This window comes from Phascolarctos cinereus, unplaced genomic scaffold (assembly GCF_003287225.1).
Source record: "Phascolarctos cinereus isolate Bilbo 61053 unplaced genomic scaffold, phaCin_HiC Scaffold_3;HRSCAF=262, whole genome shotgun sequence".
NCBI classification, from domain to species: domain Eukaryota; kingdom Metazoa; phylum Chordata; class Mammalia; order Diprotodontia; family Phascolarctidae; genus Phascolarctos; species Phascolarctos cinereus.
Window position 1 is genome coordinate 52,213,743 of NW_027555736.1, and position 20,404 is coordinate 52,234,146.

Consider the following 20,404-nt stretch of genomic DNA (forward strand, 5'->3'; position numbering starts at 1 on the left):
TTTTACAGTTGAGAAAACTGAGATAGATAGAGGCAAGTGACTTGCCTAGGGTCACACAGCTGATAGGTATCAGAGGCTGGATTTGAACTCAGGTCTTCCTAACTCCAAGCCTAGCACTCTGTCTACTGTACTATCTGGCTATCTAGGAAGAGACTGAAATTCTGCAGGAATTCTGATACGATCTAAGCAAGTTATGAATTATCATGGGTTGACGTCATGAGAACCCTAAAAAGCACTGAGAAAGCTTAAGCAGTTTGTAAAAGCTGGTGAGTTATGCAGATGCCAGGGGTGAGGGGGCTACCCCATGAGGGTGGTCAGCCCTGCTGCACACGCACCTAGGGAATAAGAGAGGGTAACATACTCCCTGTACTGCCTCATGACTTACTTGGAGAGGGCACTCTGAGAAGCCCCCTCCTCCCTGCCTTCTGGGACTGAATACAGGCTCACAGAACAAACTCATGAGGGATGGGGCTTCATAGGCCTTTGTTCAGCTGTTTTGTCTTACAGATGAAAAAACTGAAGCCTATAAAGGTAAAATGATTTGTTCAAGGTCACACGGGGAGCAAGCATCCATGGCAGGACTTGAACCCAGGTCCTTTGAGTACAGAGTTAGTGTTCTTTGCCCTGTACCAGGCTATATCCCTGGTGCTACTTTCACCCCAGAAATGTGTTCAGTACTACAGACAGGATCTAGAGGCAAAGAAGGGTATACAAACTTCCACAATGTCCTATAAGACTAGCCTATCTATCATACATGCATATGTGCTTCTATATCACTGCTCTTGTGGGTAGGTCAAAACCTGACTCTTTCTCAGGTTTTGATTCGCTCCGTCCTACAACCTGCTCTCGCCCTAACTCGCACGTCTAAGTTCCCAAACTCTGTCCTGATCCTGGGGGTAACTCTGCTGAGGGAAAATACACTTCCTCTAGTCACTGCTCTGGCTCGTGAACCCCAGTCCCCCTCCCAGTGCTCACCATCTGCACAAGTCACTTGCAAGTGCATGATACAAATACAGTGCATGAGATCTACACAACCAACTACTCACAATAACAACACTTTTACATCCTATACACAACCATTTACTTAACAATATGGCAAAGTAAATAATATTAAAGACCCCAATACATTACATCAGATAATTTTTTAAAAAAATTATAACACACATATAAACTGAAATCATGTCTCTCACCAACGTTTCTAGTATCTGTGATGAAGAGAGGGCACACACTGACAGGACCCTGTCAGCTACATCTGGACCACAGGCTTCAATAGGGCTGGTCCATTCAGGAACATCTGTACCACATGAAACTGCCTGAACCGACATCCTCAGCTGGGAAAATTCTCTTCTCTACTTGAATAAAGTCCTTATAGGTTCTTTCAATTCACCATTACCATTAAAAGGATGTATAGAAAGTGCTGACTTGCTCATAAGCCTGGCCACATCTGGGCTACACAGGCCTTTCTGGATTGACTCCCTCCCAGTGGCTAATGACCTTGCCCTTTGGACCCCCCTCCATCATTTGGTTTTGCAGTTCTTTAAGGCATCTGTCATTTTAATCGTCTGTTATAGTTTTCTGTGTTTGTCTCTTATCCCCTTTTGTTCAGTTGTCTTCAGTCATGTCCAACTCTTTGTGACCCCATTTGGGGTTTTCTTAGCAAAGATACTGGAATGGTTTGCCATTTCCTTCTCCACCTCATTTTACAGGTGAGGAAACTGAGGCAAGCAGGGTTCAGTGACTTACCTAGGTTCACACAGCTAGTACTAGAAAGTAATCTCCATGAGGGAAGAAACTATTGTCTTATATAAACTTTGCATCTCCCTCAGTCACTATCACATAATTGACACTTAATTGATTTGAGTTCAGAAAATAAATAACAAAGTACACCTGCCAATTTCTACCAAATTTTTGTTCAACTTCAAAGGATACCACTTCCTTACAATACTGAATAAAGTACATATATCAGAGGAACATTTCTTTAAAAAATTAAAAAAGTGTCAAGAAATAACAAGACTAGAAGTCATAGTAACCATAATAACCACATTAAGGGAGTTGAATAGTTTCAAAACAAGGATGATGGGAGTGAAACACATCTGCTGGAAACACTGGGCTAAAGCAGACATTCCGTATGGAACCAGAGACATTGACTCTTGAGACCTAAGGAAAGCGTCTCTGAAGCCCAGCCCACTGACCTGTCTCCAGGGAAGAGTCACATCATCTAGAAGGCTGGGAATCCACGAGTCGCATTTATTAGAGAGTCAAAAAGGACACTGGAAAGCACATGTGATCTCTGCTTTCTAGGTCAGTCTACAATAGGCTGATGACTAAATATCCACCAAATGTAGCGCATCTCATAATAACCAGGGAGAAAAGGAAACTCCCTTACTTCCTCGTAGTATACAGTCGCCAGGGGAAAGTCTTCATTGACTTGGGCTTCGTACGCAAAGAGTCGGAGCTGTTCAGAAGTTGTGGAAGTGGCCACGGCAGTAGTCTGAGTCTCATCTGGCTTGCTCTATTCAAAGACAAAGAAGTGAGACTGGCAAGATGGAGTGAATTTGGTGTACAGAAGCTTTAAGGGGATAAGTGCTGCTGAAGGCAAATAAAAGGCATGAAACTGAGAATATAAATTCTAAGATGATTCTAAGGCTTCTTGCCAGTTTTTGTTTAGACAAATTAATAACGAATGATTGAATCAAGAAGGAAAATTTCAGAGGTTTATTTATCATGTTGGAAATTTGCACAGAGTTGGCAGGTGAACCCACAGGAATGAAAGATATCGCCCAGAGTTCCTCATCTATTGGAAAAAGCATAGGAAAACAAGACAAGATTTTGGGTGTTTAATCCCCACTGAAGGTTGGAAATAGATTTATAAATCACCCAAAGGATAACTACAGCTTAGAAACTCAGGTGGAAAAAGGTGTTCAGGAATAAGTGATGACCTATTGTTTTGAAAGTTATGGTTAAGGAAAGAAATATCTTTCCATTGTAGCAACAAGTAATGTGAAGAAGCAGGGCCTCTGACAGAACAAGCACCAGGTCTTGAAACATCACCCAGGGGTTTCCTTTTTTTCTTCTATCAGAGATAAAATGGAGGTTATAGCTATGGCCCACCTGACATGTCAGCAGCCCTACAGGGCTTGAATAGGCTCCACCCCCATATGAAAAGACCTGAAGAGTTACAGCAGAAATTACGTAGAGCATGGCCGGGTGGACATTTGAGGAATCGGGTTCGAGGGCTAGAGGAAGTAACGGCAGACACAGAAGTCCCTCTCTGTGCCTGGGTCTGCCTTTGACTCCACTCAGCCACGCTGTTAGTGACAAAAAGGTAGCAAGGATCAATTGGTGTCCCATACAGCTTTGTCAACGACCAGGATTGGAGATGACAGCCACTGACAAAGCAGCCAGTGAAGAAATGAAGCTAGAAAAGGAACTGGGGCCCTGGCTCCCTCATGGGAGATGCTTCAGGGCTCTGGGTGGGAGTGGCTTATAGGAGAGTTAAAGCCTGAGCAACTGAACTGGATCCTGGGCACTCTTAAAATTCATGGATGCTTATGGACTGGTTTGGAGCTGCCAGGGTTTAGGAGCCGCAGGCATGTAACACATAATGGTCTTTGTTCTCAGATATTTGACTTTATTCCTTTGCCTAGGATGATACGTTTGGAGCTAGAAGGAATCTTAGTGTTTATCTAATCCAACCCTCTTATTTAACAAGACTAAGAGACAGTAAGTGACTTGTGCAAGGTCTATGGTAGTAAGTAAAGCACTACATACAGTCAAGCCATACTTGGATAGTTAACTTCATTATGTATTCCTCATGTGACTTGGGTTCATTAAATCAAAATCTGAAAAGAAAAAGGGACCGTTTCCTGATGTATGGGGGAGAGAGCTACGAGAGGGTTATTGGATAAATTCACACTGACTATATCTCTCAACCAAGTTGATGAATGCTGCCATCCAAAAAAAAGTGGAGCTAGGCATTTCCTCCAAGCAACCTCTGGTGTTGCAAGGAATGTATAATCAACCAGAGTGCGCGTGGGTCAGCCATCATCTGGGTCTTCATCCCTGAAAATCCAGCTAACTGCCACTGTGACCCTTTCTCTCAGATTGGGTAAGTGGTTATCTTTCTATATCTTCCAAAGGCTGGCACCACCAGTCTACCTGTAAATTCAATGTAGTTGTTCCTTTTTCTCTTTAAACACCTGAGACAAAGGGTAAATGTTTCAAAAAAGATTTCATCAATGACCAACAGAAAGAGGATAAGAGAAAATAAACTAACAAAGAACAGAATTATAACTCTTCAGAACATGACAGTCTTATCATAAAATACCCTTCAATCTGGCTATCAGTGGTAGGCCAGTTCTGTTTGTTCCCATCTAATTAGTCTCTTGGCTAGCTATTATCATCCTGACAAAGAAGAATCCCAAGTCTCTCACCCAAGTCTTTGTTCCTTCTCCTCTTCTAATCTAGCACCCCCAAGAGTCCTGCCACCATTGGTGGGATGGTCCATGAGAATACTGGGATGAGGCAATACGCTTAACAAAAGGTTCTTCCAGGAATTTAGAGATTAGAGAAAAGAGATTATCACCATGTGGTAGAAACACTGTCACTGTCAAGTTTGTCACAAAACCGCACATGCTGAGCATATTTGTGTGTTCATCTAGTTAAAAAGGGGTTGAAAATAATAATGAGCAGTGTTGAGACAGAGAATGCAACATTGTCAGGTGAAGAAGAACAGGATCCCAGGGAGAAGAGGTATCAAACGCTTGGTCTCCCATCCACATGCGGCTCATAACATTCCTGAATATGGCTGGAACCAGACGTAAACATAATTGGGAAATATTTAACAAAATGAATAAAAACACAACATGATTTCCAAAGTCAATATGCAACCTGCATATTCCATTTGACTTTGACATCACTGTTGTAGAGGAAGGTAAGGTTGATGCCATTACCCTCTGTGGGTATAAATTAGGGAAAACTTGGTTAAGTACCTGGTTCAAAGTGACATGCATCTGATCCACCAAGAATATATATAGCTCACTGATAAATGCCTGCAGCTCCTCCTGATTTTCAAATGCAGTTGTCTTCAGGTACTTCTCTCTCACAATCTTCACCACTGCATGCTGCAGGAATACAGAATGCCCATCTCACGATACTTTCTTACATACCAGGTATAAGCCTGGTCCCCATTTTCTGTCCAAACCTTGCACCAAACACCTTCTTGCTGACTTTTCAGAGGCTAAATGATTTTTCCTTTGGTCTCTGTTACCATCTACTTAATGGGTGATCTCTGGAAGTTGCTATAGTAAAAAAAAAAATCATTACCCTACAGCCAACCTGGTAGCAAGATCCTCTGAACTTCGCTAGGCTAGTCCTCAGACAATAGAGAGATAATCCTTCACTGGACATGTATTTGAAGCCTTTCTAGCTTTGCTAGGATGTGGTAAAGTTGATGCTCTGGTGACAAAGCCTTCAAGAACTCGGAGTTACTCCCTGTCAGGATGAGGAACAGGAATAGGATTTTCAGTGAGGTGGAGGCCCTTCCATACATTTATTGTGGCAAGAGCAGTGAAGCCACAGAATTGCTGCATTAATTCAGCATATTTTCTGCCATTGTAAAGCTGTCTTCAGCAGCTCTTTCTCCAACACACCTTTTCCTCTGCTTGGCTGAATATGCCATGTGTAAATACTTATGCCCAACCAGCTCTTCCAGGTGATTTCCTACCATATCTTTCTACTCTGTCAACCAACTGATCTTAAAGACTGTCTTTCTCAGTCTCTTCCTCTTTTGATATACTACCACTTTCCTCTTTGCCAATAACAAAGCCTGGAAAGTCAACTGAATCTGGTTTTTTGTTTGTTTTTTGCTAGGCAATGGGGTTAAATGACTTGCCCAGGATCACACAGCTACTCATCTGAACTGACCTAAAGAGCTTAATCATAATTTAATAAAATTGTTCTTTATAACACTGACTATTGAAGATTTGTTCAATGCAACCAGATCTACAAAAGAGCACTTATTTCTGTGCAGAAGTGAAGAGTAATCTTTCTTATATGAAGCTACATTATAGGGATAAATTGAGAAAACAGTATCCATGATACTTTGTCAGCAGATAACTCTCCTGAGGCCATAGATGCTATTATTTCTTTTCATTAGGCTTGTTGTGAAGAGGAACCAAGGCCCTAGTGTTTATACATTCAATTTATACTAAAGACTGGGGAAAATCAGTACTCTCTCTGTAACTAAATTAGATTAGAAATGCCCTAAAGATAGGAATCATATCTTTTACTTTCTCTATTCCCCAAGAAACTTACTACAATGCTATAAAAGCAAACAAAAAGCAACTTATTAAATCTTTAATGAGTTGAACTAAATCAACCTAGAAATAGAAAGCCCAAGGGAAAGCCTATGTTGAACAATATAGATATTTTGTTTTGGTCAGGGCAGATTGGCCGATCAGGATTATGTTCGAATGGCCTGACTATTCATCCTTACCTTCAATTTTAAACTTCTAGAAACATGGTGATAATATACACCTAGTTGGATAGGGCCTAAATTGTCCAGTAGGAACAGTTTCGATCTGGTAGGTGGGAAAGTGGGTTCTAGCCCCAGCTCTGACACTAACTAGCTGACATTTTCTCTCTTCCTGAACTGTTCCCACCTCTCAATGGGAATGGTGATACTTATCTAACCGACCTCTTGGGGTTGGTGTAATCAAATTATGTAAAACTGCTTAGAAAAGTCAAGGGGTGATATATAAACCTAGGCAGCTGTCCTTATAATCATGCCCAAGACTGGCTGAGACCAGCGATGGAAAAGAGCTCTTCTTTCTGTTCTCTGATTGCCACCTCTCAGTTTCCATGAGATTTTCAGTGACAACTCCCTCAGATTTGGAGAACTATCCTTGGTTTGCAATGGGGTAAAATTTACATGGGAAATGGGAAGAAGCTACTCAGCACAGGACACAGCAAACTAGGCAATGAAATCAGTAAAAATGTAAGGGCTCCTGCTGTCCAATCCAACAACGAGTTTCCTGACTTATAGATGGACCAGTGGATGCTCTGTCCTGAGAGCAAAAGTGAAGCATTAATTTTTAGCTATTCAAAATAAGAATGAATACTACTCATTTTTAAGATTTTGTACATGCATCCAGTTCTCCTGGGAGTAAGAAGGTCTTTGGAGAAAGAGAAGGTAAGGAGGGTGATATGTCAATTAGAACAGGGAAAACACTGCTCTAGGAGGCACTCAATAGACTTTTTTTTGTGCTTTTTTACTGAGGGCTTTCAGTAAGCCCTCAACAGACTTTTTTTTTTTGAATGAATGTTTTACCTTAAGTTGTTCTTTGAAAGCAAAATATTTTCCAGAGCAATTGAGCTCATAATTGAGCTGGCACTTGTGATTCTCCAAGGTTTGGTTGTCCAGATCTTTTCCAGTAGTGAGCTCTTTACCAAACATCTTGTGGTACTCTTCTAAGATGGCTGTGGCAATGTTCCGAATCTGAGCGTGATAGTCATCCACTGCCTAGTAAAATAAAAAACAGAATTATAGAGCCACAGCATCTCAGAGACAGAAGGGACCACAGAGATCTTCTAATCCAACTCAAACATACTCTTTTCAACTACCTCAGCAAGCATCCACTTAAAAGTAGCTCCAAAGTCAGCACATTTAACTTTTTAGACAGTTTTAAATTTTAGGAAATGTTTTCCTTATATTAAGCAGTTTGAGTGAATTCCATCCTGTCAATCAACATCTTTACAAAAATGTAGCAAATTAATCACAATACTCCGGCAAAATTATCATCTCTCTCATTTTGGACAATATGCATTGATATGACCAAAGATGATTCTTTCTTTCTTCCTTCCTTTCTTCCTTCCTTCCTTTCTATCTTTCTTTCTTTCTTGTGGTATCACATATTTATCGGTATTGCCACCAAATGCCTTCTTGCTGACTAAAATCCTCAGGTCATTTTCATACAAACTATAGTAGAATCATATCTCCCTTTTCCTGTACATAGGAAAATTGAGTTTCTAAGCCCAACTCTAGGGTTTTACATTTGCTCCCATTAAATTTCACCTTGGAAAATCCTTGGCAGCAGATCTCCCTGATAAAGGCCCGCTTTCTAAAATATATATGAACCTGAGTCAAATATACAAGAATAAGAGCCATTCCTCTTAAATGGTCAAAGCATATGAATAGGAAATTTTCAGAGGAAGAAATCCAAGTTATCAATAGCCATTTTTAAAAGTGCTCTAAATCATAAATCATTAGAGAAATACAAATTAACACAACTCTGCAGAGCCACCTCACACTCATCTAACTGGCAAAGTCAACAAAAAAATGACAAATGCTAAAAAAACCCTAAAATTTAAAAATGACAAATGCTGGAGGGGCTGCATAGAACAGGTTCACTGATGCACTATTAGAGGAACTATAAACTAGTCCAAATATTCTGTAAAGCAATTTGGAACCATACCCAAAAAGTTATCCTTAACTGTGCATACCCTTTGACCCAGCAATAATACTTCTAGGTCTATACTCCAAAGAGATGAAAGAAACAGGAAAAGGACCCATATGTACAAAAGTATCTATAGCAGCTCTTTTTATAGTAGCAAAGAATTAGAAACTGAAGAGATGCCCATCAATTAGGGAATGGTTGAACAAGTTATGGCATATGATTGTGATGGAATATTTTTGTGCTGTAAGAAACAATCCTGGAGATGGTTTCAGAAAAACTTGAGAACTGCTTGAACTGGTACAAAATAAAGTAAGCAGGAATGGAAGAACAGTTTATACAATAATAGCAATATTGAAAAAATAATCAACTTTGAAAGACTTAGTAACTGATCCACACAATGACCAACCACAATGCCAAAGGATTTCCAAAGGATCATCAGATAAAACATGCTATCCACCTCCAGATAAAGAACTTATGGCCTCAAGAGTATAGACTAAAGCATATTTTCTTCTTTCTTCTCTTTTCTTCCTTCCTTTCTTTCTTCCTTACATGGCCAATGTGAAAATTCATTTTGTATGAGCATATATATTTATGATCTAGTCCAGATATTCTGGAAAGCAATTTAGAAGTATGCCCCCCAAAATATTAAACTGTACATACCCTTTGGCCCAGCAACAGCATTACTAGTTCTATACCCCAAAAAGGTGAAAGAAGAAAAGGTTTTATAGCTAAAAAAAATATTTATAGCAACTCTTCATGAAATGGCAAAAAATTGTAAATTAAGGGGGTACTCATTAATTAAGAATGACTGAACAATTTGTTATATGAATATGAATATGATAGAATACTATTGTGCTGTAAGAAACGATGAAGTGGATAGTTTCAGAGAAACCTGGGAAGACTTGTATAAACAGAGTAAAGAAAACAGAACCAGGAGAATAATTTATACAACAATAACAATATTGTAAAGTTAACAGCCTTAGGCTTAGGAACTCTGATAAATGCAATGATCAACCATAAATCCAGAGGACTCATGATGAAATATCCTGCTCACCTCTGGATGGAGATATGATGGACTCAGAATGCAGATTGAGATTTTGTTTTGATATAGTCAATGTGATCATTTGTTTTGCTTGACTATACATGTTTGTAACAGAGGTTTTAAAACATTTTTCTTGATTTCTCAATGGGACTGGGGGGAGGGAGGTGAGAGCTGGAGGACCTTTGTTGATTGAAAAGAAAATTCAATTTTAAAAAATTAACCTCATTAAATTGATCTTTCTCTAATACAGTCTCCATAACGTTCTCAAAATAAAGTTTCATGACAGCCACATCAGTCCCCAGTTTGAAAACCTTCAATGGCCCACTATTGCCTCTAAGACAAAATATCTATTTTTACTCTTAATATTCAAGGCCCACCATCATTTGGCTCTAACCTAGCTTTCCAGATTCATTTTCCATAATATATAGCCTTTTGTACATTCTATATTCCAGCTGAACTAGACTACTGGTGTTTCTTAGACTTGATACTTCCATGTCCCAGTCCAGTGTATTTGCACAATCCCTCCCTCCACGCCTGTACTACGACGATCTCTCCCAAATGACTGCCCTTCCTAGAACGCTTAGCTTCCTTCAAGGCTATGCTCAAGTACTACCTTCACTGTCAAAACTGCCCAGTTGTCCTCAGATGTTAATGCTTTCTTCTTTTTCAAATTTGTTTGTTTGTATTGGCTCATCTATGTACATGAAATATACTCCCAATAAAATGTTTCTTGTTTGTCTTTATATTCTCAATGTCTAGCAAATGCTTTATACCCAATATTTGCGTTGAATTGAACTGAATCGTTCTAGCTTATTGACATCTTTTTGGATCCCTAGTCTGTCATCCAATTTAACCCTCCTAGCTTCTGGCTATCCACAAAATTGAAAAGCATGTTCTCTATGACTTCAAGCACATCACTGACAAAAACGCTGAACAGAACAGGGTCAAGAATAGGGCACCATGTCACACCAGTAAAGACCTCATTCCATTTAAACATTCTTTCAATAATCACCACTCTTGGAGTTCAGTGGTTCAATCACTTCTAAATCCACCCAAGGCACACTAACATCCAATTCATATCTCTCCAATTTGTTCACAAGGTTAAAATCAAGAGACTTTATCAAATGTCTTGATGAAATATAGATATACTATATCTAAGGTATTCCTTGACATATCAACCTAGTAACTCTGTCAAAAAAAAGGAAATAAGGTTAGTCTGGCATAACCTATTTTTGATCAAACCATGCTGGGCTTTTAGTGATCATGGCTTCCCTTACTAAGTACTCACAAACTTCCCATTTAATAACATAATCCAGCCTGGAGACTTTGGAGAGGTCAAGAATCCTGGCTCTGAAGTCAAAATTTGGACTGAGTTAATTAGATGGCTTCAAAGAAAAATCTAACACTCCAAATGCAATGAATTTTCTTCCCAATCTTATGGCAACTACAACAGTAACTCAGAGAATGATGCAGTTTGAATTGTAGAGTACTCCCATACAAATACCTGACCATTCAAATAACTCCATACGGTCTGGGATTTTGCTATTGGTGACAACTGTTGGATGGGACAACAGGGGACAGTGTAAGTGGTATAAGATGTTTTTGTTGTTATCACCATACCCTATAGTAATGTGTTGAGATGCCACAATATCAACCCATTTTTCATGGCAGCTTAAGGGTGAATTTTTTAAAAAACCAACAATCCAATTTGTTACTCTATTTTTATTATATGCAAAGTAAGCTTAAGTATCTTGTTTAAGCTAAAGGTTGATGTAAGCCTTACTTTCCCCCAGCCCCAAAAGACTCCCAAGACAGGGTGTCTCAAGTCCTAGTGCCATTTTAAGCATCCATAGCTCATAGAAAAGATAGGGTGTGCCCAAAGCTTTCGTGCCATTTTCAGCATCCATCGTTTCTCACAGTACAAAGACTATCTCTTCTAAGACAAAACACATATATACACAGTCATTCCCCATCCACAGTTAGCACATTTTCTTGAAGTCTTTAGTGACCTAGAAGGCCCTGGGGAAGTCTTGCTACCACACAGATATTCATGTCCTAGGGAAATTTCACTCGACAAGGCAGTACTAGTTGGGATGCCTAGGGTGCAAAATGCCCAATACACTCAATGGTCATCAAGTTTCTCCCATCAATCCCACATATTTAATCCACAAAAAAACAGTGGTACAATTTTATGATACAAAAGACCCAGGTCACTGGATGAATATAATTTTGTGTGTCAGTTAGCTTTATTGATTGCACCTGGCTACAAACAACGCTAATGAAGTCCTGCATTTGAAAGCACAGAAAACAAATTCTCTTTTACAAACACAGATTACACCCTCATACTGGGTATCACTGTTACCAAAGGGGACCAAAGATAAGAAGGCAATTTTCTCTCAATAACAAATACCTACTTGTGGATAAACAATTCAAAAGTACCTGTTCTCCTAATGTTAGGTCAGGAGCATTACATTCACATATGCTTAACAGCCTAACACTACAGTTATCCCTTCCACATTGTGACCTTCCCCACTGCGGTTCTGATATATCACTGGTTGGCATAAGAAATTAAATGGGTATTTTGGGGGAGTTTTCTGGAAGCCACAGATAACACTTGAAGGATAGCAGATGACAGAGTTTAGGAACTCAGAATTGCATAAAATATATGCATACTATTGAATAATATCAACCCAAATTTTACAATAAGGTACTGTAAACAACCCAGAAGAGAAAAAGAAAAAATTAAGACTTCTTCTCTGGCATGATGAGTGAGACAAAAAAAATGTATGCAGATTTTCCAGATCGCAGGAGCGCCGTACTCCTAACCCCCACCCCTACTCTACCCCCATGTGAAAGGGCAACTGTAGTGGTCTCATTTCATTTCTGGTACTTGCCTTCTGAGCTCCTCCTGTTCGGCGGATTAGGGCGGGTCGTGGAGGAATCATTTCCTTGACCCTGACAGGAGAGGAAAAGAGTCATATTCTGTCTATAATTAAATCCTAGAGGCTTATCACACTGAAGTCCTATTATGGTCCTATTCTTCCTGTCCCAATGGGAGAAATGGTTTCCACTCTTACTTAGGTACTAATCAGTATGAGCCTACGTGCCCTTCTCTAAGTAAGGCATTGTTGTACGCCAGGCAAGAAAAGCGATATAATAGGCTTGTCGGGCATTCTCCCAGATATGTTGCCTGGTCTTTTCTTTTGCATATTTTTTTGTTGTTGTTGCGCTAGGGAACTCATAGTTTCAAGTAAAAGTAAAATGGCTCTCTGGAATAATAATAATAATGATAACAATAATAACAAGAATGTTAGCATTTATATAGTACTTTAAGGTTTGCAAAGCACTTTAAAAATATCTCATTTCCATCCTCACCACAATCTCAAGAGGGAGGTGCTATTACTATCCTAAGATTATTTTGGCAGCTGTGTGAAGGACAACTGGAGAAAGGAGAGACAAGGAAACAAGTCAGCTGGTTTTTGTGCAATAGTCTGGGCAGAGGTGATGAGGGCTATTCAGACGCTCACTGTGAGTGTGAGAAGAAGGCAGCACACATGGAGAGAAGAGGTCGGATTCAAGAGAAGCTGTAGAGATAAAAACAACCTAACTCAGCAACTGTTTGGCTATGAGCATGTGGTAGAGAAAAAAAAAACCAAAACGTCCAAGATGATTCTTGGGTTTCCAGGCTGGATCACTGGGAGGATGGGCCAGTGTGAGGGAAAAGATAAGGATTCAGTTTTGAACATGATGACTATGAGGTGCCAGACAGATCTAGAAATAGAAATGTCCGGCAGACAGTTGGAGGTAGGGGACTCAAGTTCAAGGAAGACACCTGGGTTCTAGATTTTGAACTCATCCATGCACTAAATAACATGGCTGACAGACCCTAGATTAAGAAGCCTTACTACAGAGACAAAAGAGTGCCTGGGAGGGAGCCCTGAAGCACACCTGGGAGCCCAAGGAGGAGGAGTCAGATTGGTAGGTGGAGAATTAGAAGAAAGTAGGGTCACAGCATCTCAGGGAGGAAACAATAGAGAGGGGAAGGTGTGTTGAATGCTGCAGAGAGGTCAAGGAAGGTAAAGAAAGAAAAAAGGTCATCACTTTTGTCAGCTGAGAGTTCACTGTTAACATTAGAGAATGCAATTTCAGTAGAGTGGGAGGGTCAGAAACCAGACTGCAAGGGGTTGAAGAAGGAATGGGTGATTGGAAGGAAATGAAGCTAAGGAACTGGTAATGGCTGGAGGGAATATGTGCCATTTTTAATAGGAGTTTATCAGTGAATGGGTAGCCAGGTCTCTCAGTGGATAGAGCTATGGGCCTGAAGTCAGGAAGACTCATCTTCTTGAGTTCAAATCCAGCCTCAGATACTTACTAGCTGTGTGACCCTGGGCAAGTCACTTAACACAGTTTGCCTCTGTTTCTTCACCTGTAAAATGAGCTGGAGAATAAAATGGCAAACCACTCCAGCATCTTTGCCAAGAAAACTCCAAATGCAGCCATGAAGCATTGGACAAGACTGAAAAATGACTGAACAGCCAATTATCCATGAATGGGAAAAAAGAGGATGATAGCTTGAGGAGATAAGAGCAAACACATTTTATGGTTTACAAAATGCTTTACATATTTTATCTCATTTGATCTTTGACAACTTGTGATATAGGTACTGTTATTGCCCCCATTTTACTGATGAAGAAACAGAGGCCTGCCCCAGGTCACAAAGCCAGGATTCAAACTCAGGTCTCCCTGACTGCAAGGCTGGTGTTCCACTCATTAGGTTAAGGGAAGGTTTTTCAAGAACAGCAGGAGTATGTTCATGGAAAATGAGAAGGGCCAGCTAGGTGGCACAGTGGATAGAGCACTGGCCTAAAGTCAGGAGGACCCCAGTTCAAATCCGGCCTCAGACCAAACACTTGACACTTACTAGCTGTGGGACCCTGGGCAAGTCCCTTAACCCCAATTGCCCCCCCCCAAAAAAAAGAAAGAAAATGAGAAGAAATTAATGTGGGTGAAGATACTGAAGAAAAAAGAGAGAAAAGAGAAATTGACAAGGCCAGTTCTTGAAGGAGACAAGATGGAAGAAAATCAAGAGCAGGAGTGAAGGGGGAAGGGCTCTCTCATCCTTGGAGATTCTAAGATGTGGGAGAGTGGGGCCAGGGAGCTCATGATGAGTGACTCAAACTTCTGAGAAAAGTCGGGAGCAGGGGTTAAGCTACCAGACGCTCACATTTGGTCCTCAGTCTGGGACAGTGGAAAGAATTCGAGGACCAGGAAAGCTCTGGATTGGATACTGGCCATGAGCAAGCTCCGAGAATGGTGCCTTCCACAGAATAAGTACCACTAAGCTTGCCCCACTTAAAAGGGAGATAGCAAGACATCCAAAGCCCTTCTGTAAGACTGCTCTAAGAAGCAAAGGAGACACTGCAAACTGTAGAGATCTAAACACATTCAAGTTATTGTTCTGATTCTGTGGGCTCCAGCTTCTCACTCTCTGATTCTATAATTTGGTAGCAGAGTTCATACAAAAAGATCAGGATTCAGTTCAGCAGGGATGTGAGCATGGGAGAACACGACCTTACACCCTCCCTTCTCTACAGGATAAAGGGGTAAATTACTGCAAGTAATAACACTGCTTAGCAAAGTTCCCTAGCTGCTCATTCTTCTTTAGGATAATGCCAAACACTAACAAGCTCGCCAGACCATCGCATTCGAGTGGGATGGAGCCTAGCGACAACTACACGCACATGTGCTTTGGAGACTGAGTTTGCACCTGACACTATCTTAGCTGTAGGTACTACAAGGCACGATTATTCCCACTGTACAGATGAGGAGACCGTGGTTCCAAGCAGCTAAATTATATACCCGCGTGAAGGTCTTGGCAGGGATTGAATCCAGGTCCTCTGGACTTCGATCCACTATGACACTGCCTCTCACTACCTTAAGGATTTGTGATTTTATCATTGTCTGTATACCCTCCACCGATGCAGATTCTTCCCTTAGTACATGGCTTTTGGAACCGCTGTGGCTGAAAAACTTAACCAATGTGGGAGTGCTGTTCTGGTGATAAGCCTCCAAACATCATCAGAGTACAGCTATTCGGTCCATCCATGAGGCCTGTCCTAAAAGCCTCGATGACTGAGCAGTACTGGCCAGCTCACTTCTCTGGCACAATCTGTGCCCCCCCAGCCCCTGCAATGATGAGGCATCAGAACAGAGCTCCGACGGCTCAGGCCGTAAACATTAAGAGAGAACTTCCGTTTACTCTCCAAGAGCTTTCCAAGAAAGCTCATTCGATCCCTGTATTAGCTCTGTGAGGTAGGGACAAAAATGCCTTTTCCTCAGTTTGAAAGATGAGAAAAGAAGTAGCAGAACCAGGACATGAATCCGATGCTTCTGACTCAAAATCCAGGGCTCTTTGCACTGCACTGCACTGCTCCAACAAGGACCAAGTTTGACTTCACTGTGTCTGTTCAAATATCTAAACCCTAAGTGTCAGTGAAATTTTAAAACATTAATCAAATAGTTAAGATAAAAGACACCCATCAAGGCCAAATAAATTAAGTCGAAAAAAGTGTTCATACACAATTTACCACTTTGTTATCCACTCTAAGTAGTATAGGAAATATAAAAGAAGCAAATTTTTATTACTCACAAGACACAAAGGGGACAAATGGTTATCTGCAAGGGAAATTTAAGGCTATTTTTATCATCCTCAGTCTTCTGGAACAATTGCTGATTTTTAGAAAGTACTAAGAACACAAGTCTTGTAGCAGCTTAAAATAATAGGGTCTAGGGGAAATTAAAATAACAAATAAAAAGTCAGAGAAAGTTCTAGAGTTCAGACTATGACCTGCACAATTAGCTTTATATTTCCCAAATTATAGCCACAGACCTTGTCTGGGAGGCAAGTAGGCTTAAGAAAGGCTAGTGATTCATCCAGAAAAAAAACCATGGAGTCTGAATGCAGATTGAAGCACGCTATTTTCACCTTTTGTTGTTGTTATTGTTGTTTTTTCTTTCTCTTGGTTTTTCCCTTTTGTTCTGATTCTTCTTTCACAACATGACTAATGTGGAAATATGTTTAATATGACTGTACACGTTTAATCTATATCAGACTGCGTGCCTTCTTTGGGAGGGGGAGGAGAGGGAGGGAGAAAAAAGTTTGGAACTCAAAATCTTATAAAAGTAAATATTGAAAACTATCTTTTCATATAATCGGAAAAAAATAAAATATTATTTTTAAAAAAAGAAGGGCTAATGATTGATCCTTAATTGGAAAATCCTAATTCATCTTAATGTAATCAGTGAGTCTACACTTACACTATGGATGCTGTGTTGCCAACTCAATTGTTTTAAGATAATAAAAATATATTTTATTATTTACATATATTCATTATCTATATCCATATAGACATGTACACACATCGATAACATTAAGATCTGAATTAGGATTTTCCATTTAGCCATCACACCACTCTCGAGCATGTCCTTATCACCTTGTGCCTGGGATTATTGAAATAACCTGCTGATTGGTCTGTCTTTCACAGCATGCCTCCTCCCACTCTAGTTCAGCCTCCACTCTGCTATTCAATTAACCTTCCTAAAGCTCAGGTCTGATCATGTCAAACCCCCCCCCCCCAGCTCAGTAAACTCCAGTGGTTCCATATCACCTCTAGAATCAAATAAAAAAATCTTCTGTTTGGCATTCAAAACCCTTTATAACCTGTGCTCTGTCCCCCTACACTCTTCCAGCTTTCTTTCCCCTTACATCTCCCCCATAGACTCTGGCATCCAATGCCGCTGCCCTCTTTGGGGTTCCTCATATAAGATACTCCATCTCCTGACTGGGCAATGTTCACTGGATGTCTACCACCCCTGGAATTCCCTGTCCTCATCTCTACCTCCTGGTTTCCTTGGCTTCCTTCAAGTCTCCATTAACATTCCACCTTCCACAAGAAGCCTTTCCCAATTTCCCTGAATTTCAGTGCTAATTATCTCCAATTTATCTAGTCTATAATTTGTCTGTATATAGTTGTCTCCTCCATTAGACTACAAGCTCCCTGAGAACAAGGACTGTCTTTTGGCTTTCTTTGCATTCCCAGAGCTTAGCACAGGGCCTGGCACATGGTAAATATTTACTGAATGACATACCCACACAGAGATCATCTGGTAGATTAAGCATTGTTTTTTACTATATAGGAAAGAGACAGCAGCATAGTCAAGAGGAGGATTCAACATTCCCATCTCTCATTTCACTGCTTAGCACATAAGATTCAGAGGCCCTGGTGTCAAAGCCGTTTTCTGTAAATAACACTATCCTATTTTCACAATACAGATAAAGTCAATCTTTTTACATACCGGGATGCAAGCTCTTCTGGCAGTCGCTTTGGTACTAAGGCCTTCTCCAGCTCAATCTCCAGAAGGAGGTATGTCCCAGCTTCCAAGTATTGCTGTAAAGACATTTTTTGCTTTCCTCTAAATCATTCTAGTAACAAAATTTTTGGCAGCAGTGAAGAGCTTAAGTACAAGTTTCAGTATTTCTTAGGTTAACAAGTATATTAAGCACCTACTTCGTGCTCAGCATCAGGTAGCTGGAGAGAAATAAAAGGGGGAGGTAGAATAAACAGTCCTCAGCCTCTCTATAATGGGACAATAGCTGTGGAGCTGGAAAGGGCCTCAAAGGTCATCTAGTTCAATCCCTCTGCTCACTTACAGGAAAATGAAGCCTAGAGAGGTGATCACTTGCCTAATGTCACACAGGTAAGTCAGTGGTAGAGTTATGGGCTCTGTTCCCCACCCACGGACCTTGACTCCAGATCCAGGGCTCTGACCAGCTACTGACCAGACTACTTTCCCTCTTTTCTTCCTGTCTTAATCCTGCCCAAATTAAGTCCTTCCACCTTCATGAAATTCCCCAAACACTCTAGTCCACAGGAAGCTATTTTTTTCTCTGAAATCACAGCACTTCTTATCACTACCGCTTATTTGGCAATCAATAATGTCTGTCTTGGAATACCATATATTATTCTTTATTTCCCTTACTGTGAAGTTGCTGAGGGGAAGAACCATGTAATACATTTCTCTGTATCTCCCACAGCACCCTGAATATAGTAGATATGCTATACATATCTTCTAATTTGATTTGATTTCTACATTTTCTGTTTTGTTGGGAAGACATGAATGATTACACATTTTTCTGATTTAAGAAAAATAGTTTCTTCCATATTATATTAAATTTAAAAAACACCTAGGATTTCATGATGCAAAGCACAAAATATATTTCAGGTGAAAATGAAACTAAAATGTAAGAAACTGATGGAAAGACATTTCTAAAGAAAATTCTGTTCAGGCTTACTGATCCTTCCTCAGAAATTGATTTCTATACAGTAGTGGCTTACACTTAAAGGCTGGGCCTAGAGGTACATCTAGCATCCTGCCCTCAAGATGTCCTCTTTCTTTTCATGGGCCCCTGTGGACTCTTGGGCTGTTTGGATAGATCTTTCTTTACACATTTTTATGCAAAACTCAGAAGGTGAGGCAAGTTGTGAGCACTCGTCTGTCTCCCACTGACGGGACCCACGCTCAGCGATAAGGCTCTTGGGACTTGTGCGTATGTCTGGCCTCGTCTTTGAGTCACCATTACCTGTCCTTCTGGATTCTGGTACAGAGGAACTTCCCCTTCCAGAGGGTTGTCTGAGCTCTGGGATTTGATACTAGATGACTGTAAAAAAAAAAAAGAAAGAAAGTGCACAAAACTCAACAGACAAAATTCCACATGTCCTTGGATTGGCAAGGTCAACATACAGACAGTTCTACAAACTACAACTTTCCCATTGCTCTAGCTGCTGCTGCTGCAGTGACGAATTTGTTTTGGCTCCAGACTTGTGATTTCATAGGTATGGGGGAATCCTAAAGGGGAAAACTCCCTCCACAGACGCATATACGGATCAGCAGTGACCTGTCTATAATTTACACTGTTAGAGTCACTCGAGCCTTCGAGGAGTGGTCTACCATTTGTCTGCACAGCTGGACTGCATCAGAGGCCAGATTTAAACCCAGGCCCTCCTGACCCCAAGGCCAGCCTCCTCTCTACAACCTCACGGGTGATCCTTTCAGTTCAAGAAAGCATATTGAATACTTGTGACTCTGCACATGAGGAATAAGTTTAGGAGACATCCTAGTGTCAAATACCATCTCCAGACACTCGGCCTTCCATGCAGCATATATTCTAAGTTCCACACCTTCCTTACAGTGTCTTTCTCTCTGGGTGGCTTTTCCTCCTTCACAGTCTTGGTGAGGATTGGTTTAGCCAGAGGGGAATTGATCCCTGGAACATTTCCCAATTTGTTCTGGTGACCAACATCACGGAAAAGGCTGAATAGACACTTTGTCTGAAAAAAAGAATGAATCAAAGGGAAAATGAAACAAACTAGAGACAAACTCATATGTTATTTGTTGACATAGTTCAGCCCTTTAGTTAATTACAATATTAGGGAATCAAAAAGCTAATTATGACCTTGATTACTAAACAGTTCCCCTGTTTCCATAAGGATCTCAGCTAGTCTTGAACAATAGCTATCTTACTCTTTAAAAATACTTTTGGGTTTTTTATATAGCAATCATATCCTTATATTTTGTTCTCCTATAACCCTCCTTTGTAACACAGAGAAAAAACAGTCAAGCAAAACCAATACAGGATTATAACTGGCCTTGTCTGACACATTTCAGCATCTGAACCCAAGAATCAATCTTGGTCTTCACATTTATTCCGAGCTCGGTTGCCTTTTTGTGTTGTTTTTATTTACATGACTAGAGTTATTGTACATGTTGTTTTCCTAGTTCACAGAACCACAGGATCACAGATGAAAGTGGGAAGGAACCTCGAAGGCCCCTCATTTTACAGATGAGG

The 20,404-nt window shown here is 40.5% G+C and overlaps 1 protein-coding gene across 5 annotated transcripts in view; it reads right to left on the reverse strand.

The window, feature by feature from the left end:
- Positions 1-20,404, reverse strand: part of CFAP70 (cilia and flagella associated protein 70) — a 78,641-nt gene that overhangs the window by 24,759 nt on the left and 33,478 nt on the right. For 3 of the 5 annotated variants that reach the window (XM_078150837.1, XM_078150838.1, XM_078150835.1), the window contains exons 11-17: positions 19,737-19,886; positions 19,139-19,216; positions 17,854-17,945; positions 12,389-12,453; positions 7,331-7,518; positions 4,992-5,123; positions 2,387-2,512 (exon numbers count right to left, since the gene is read on the reverse strand). In XM_078150837.1, coding sequence (XP_078006963.1) covers positions 2,387-2,512; positions 4,992-5,123; positions 7,331-7,518; positions 12,389-12,453; positions 17,854-17,945; positions 19,139-19,216; positions 19,737-19,886 — 831 coding nt within the window. The remainder of the gene's footprint in view (positions 1-2,386; positions 2,513-4,991; positions 5,124-7,330; positions 7,519-12,388; positions 12,454-17,853; positions 17,946-19,138; positions 19,217-19,736; positions 19,887-20,404) is intronic. The other 2 variants (XM_078150836.1, XM_078150839.1) reach the window with 2 other exon arrangements.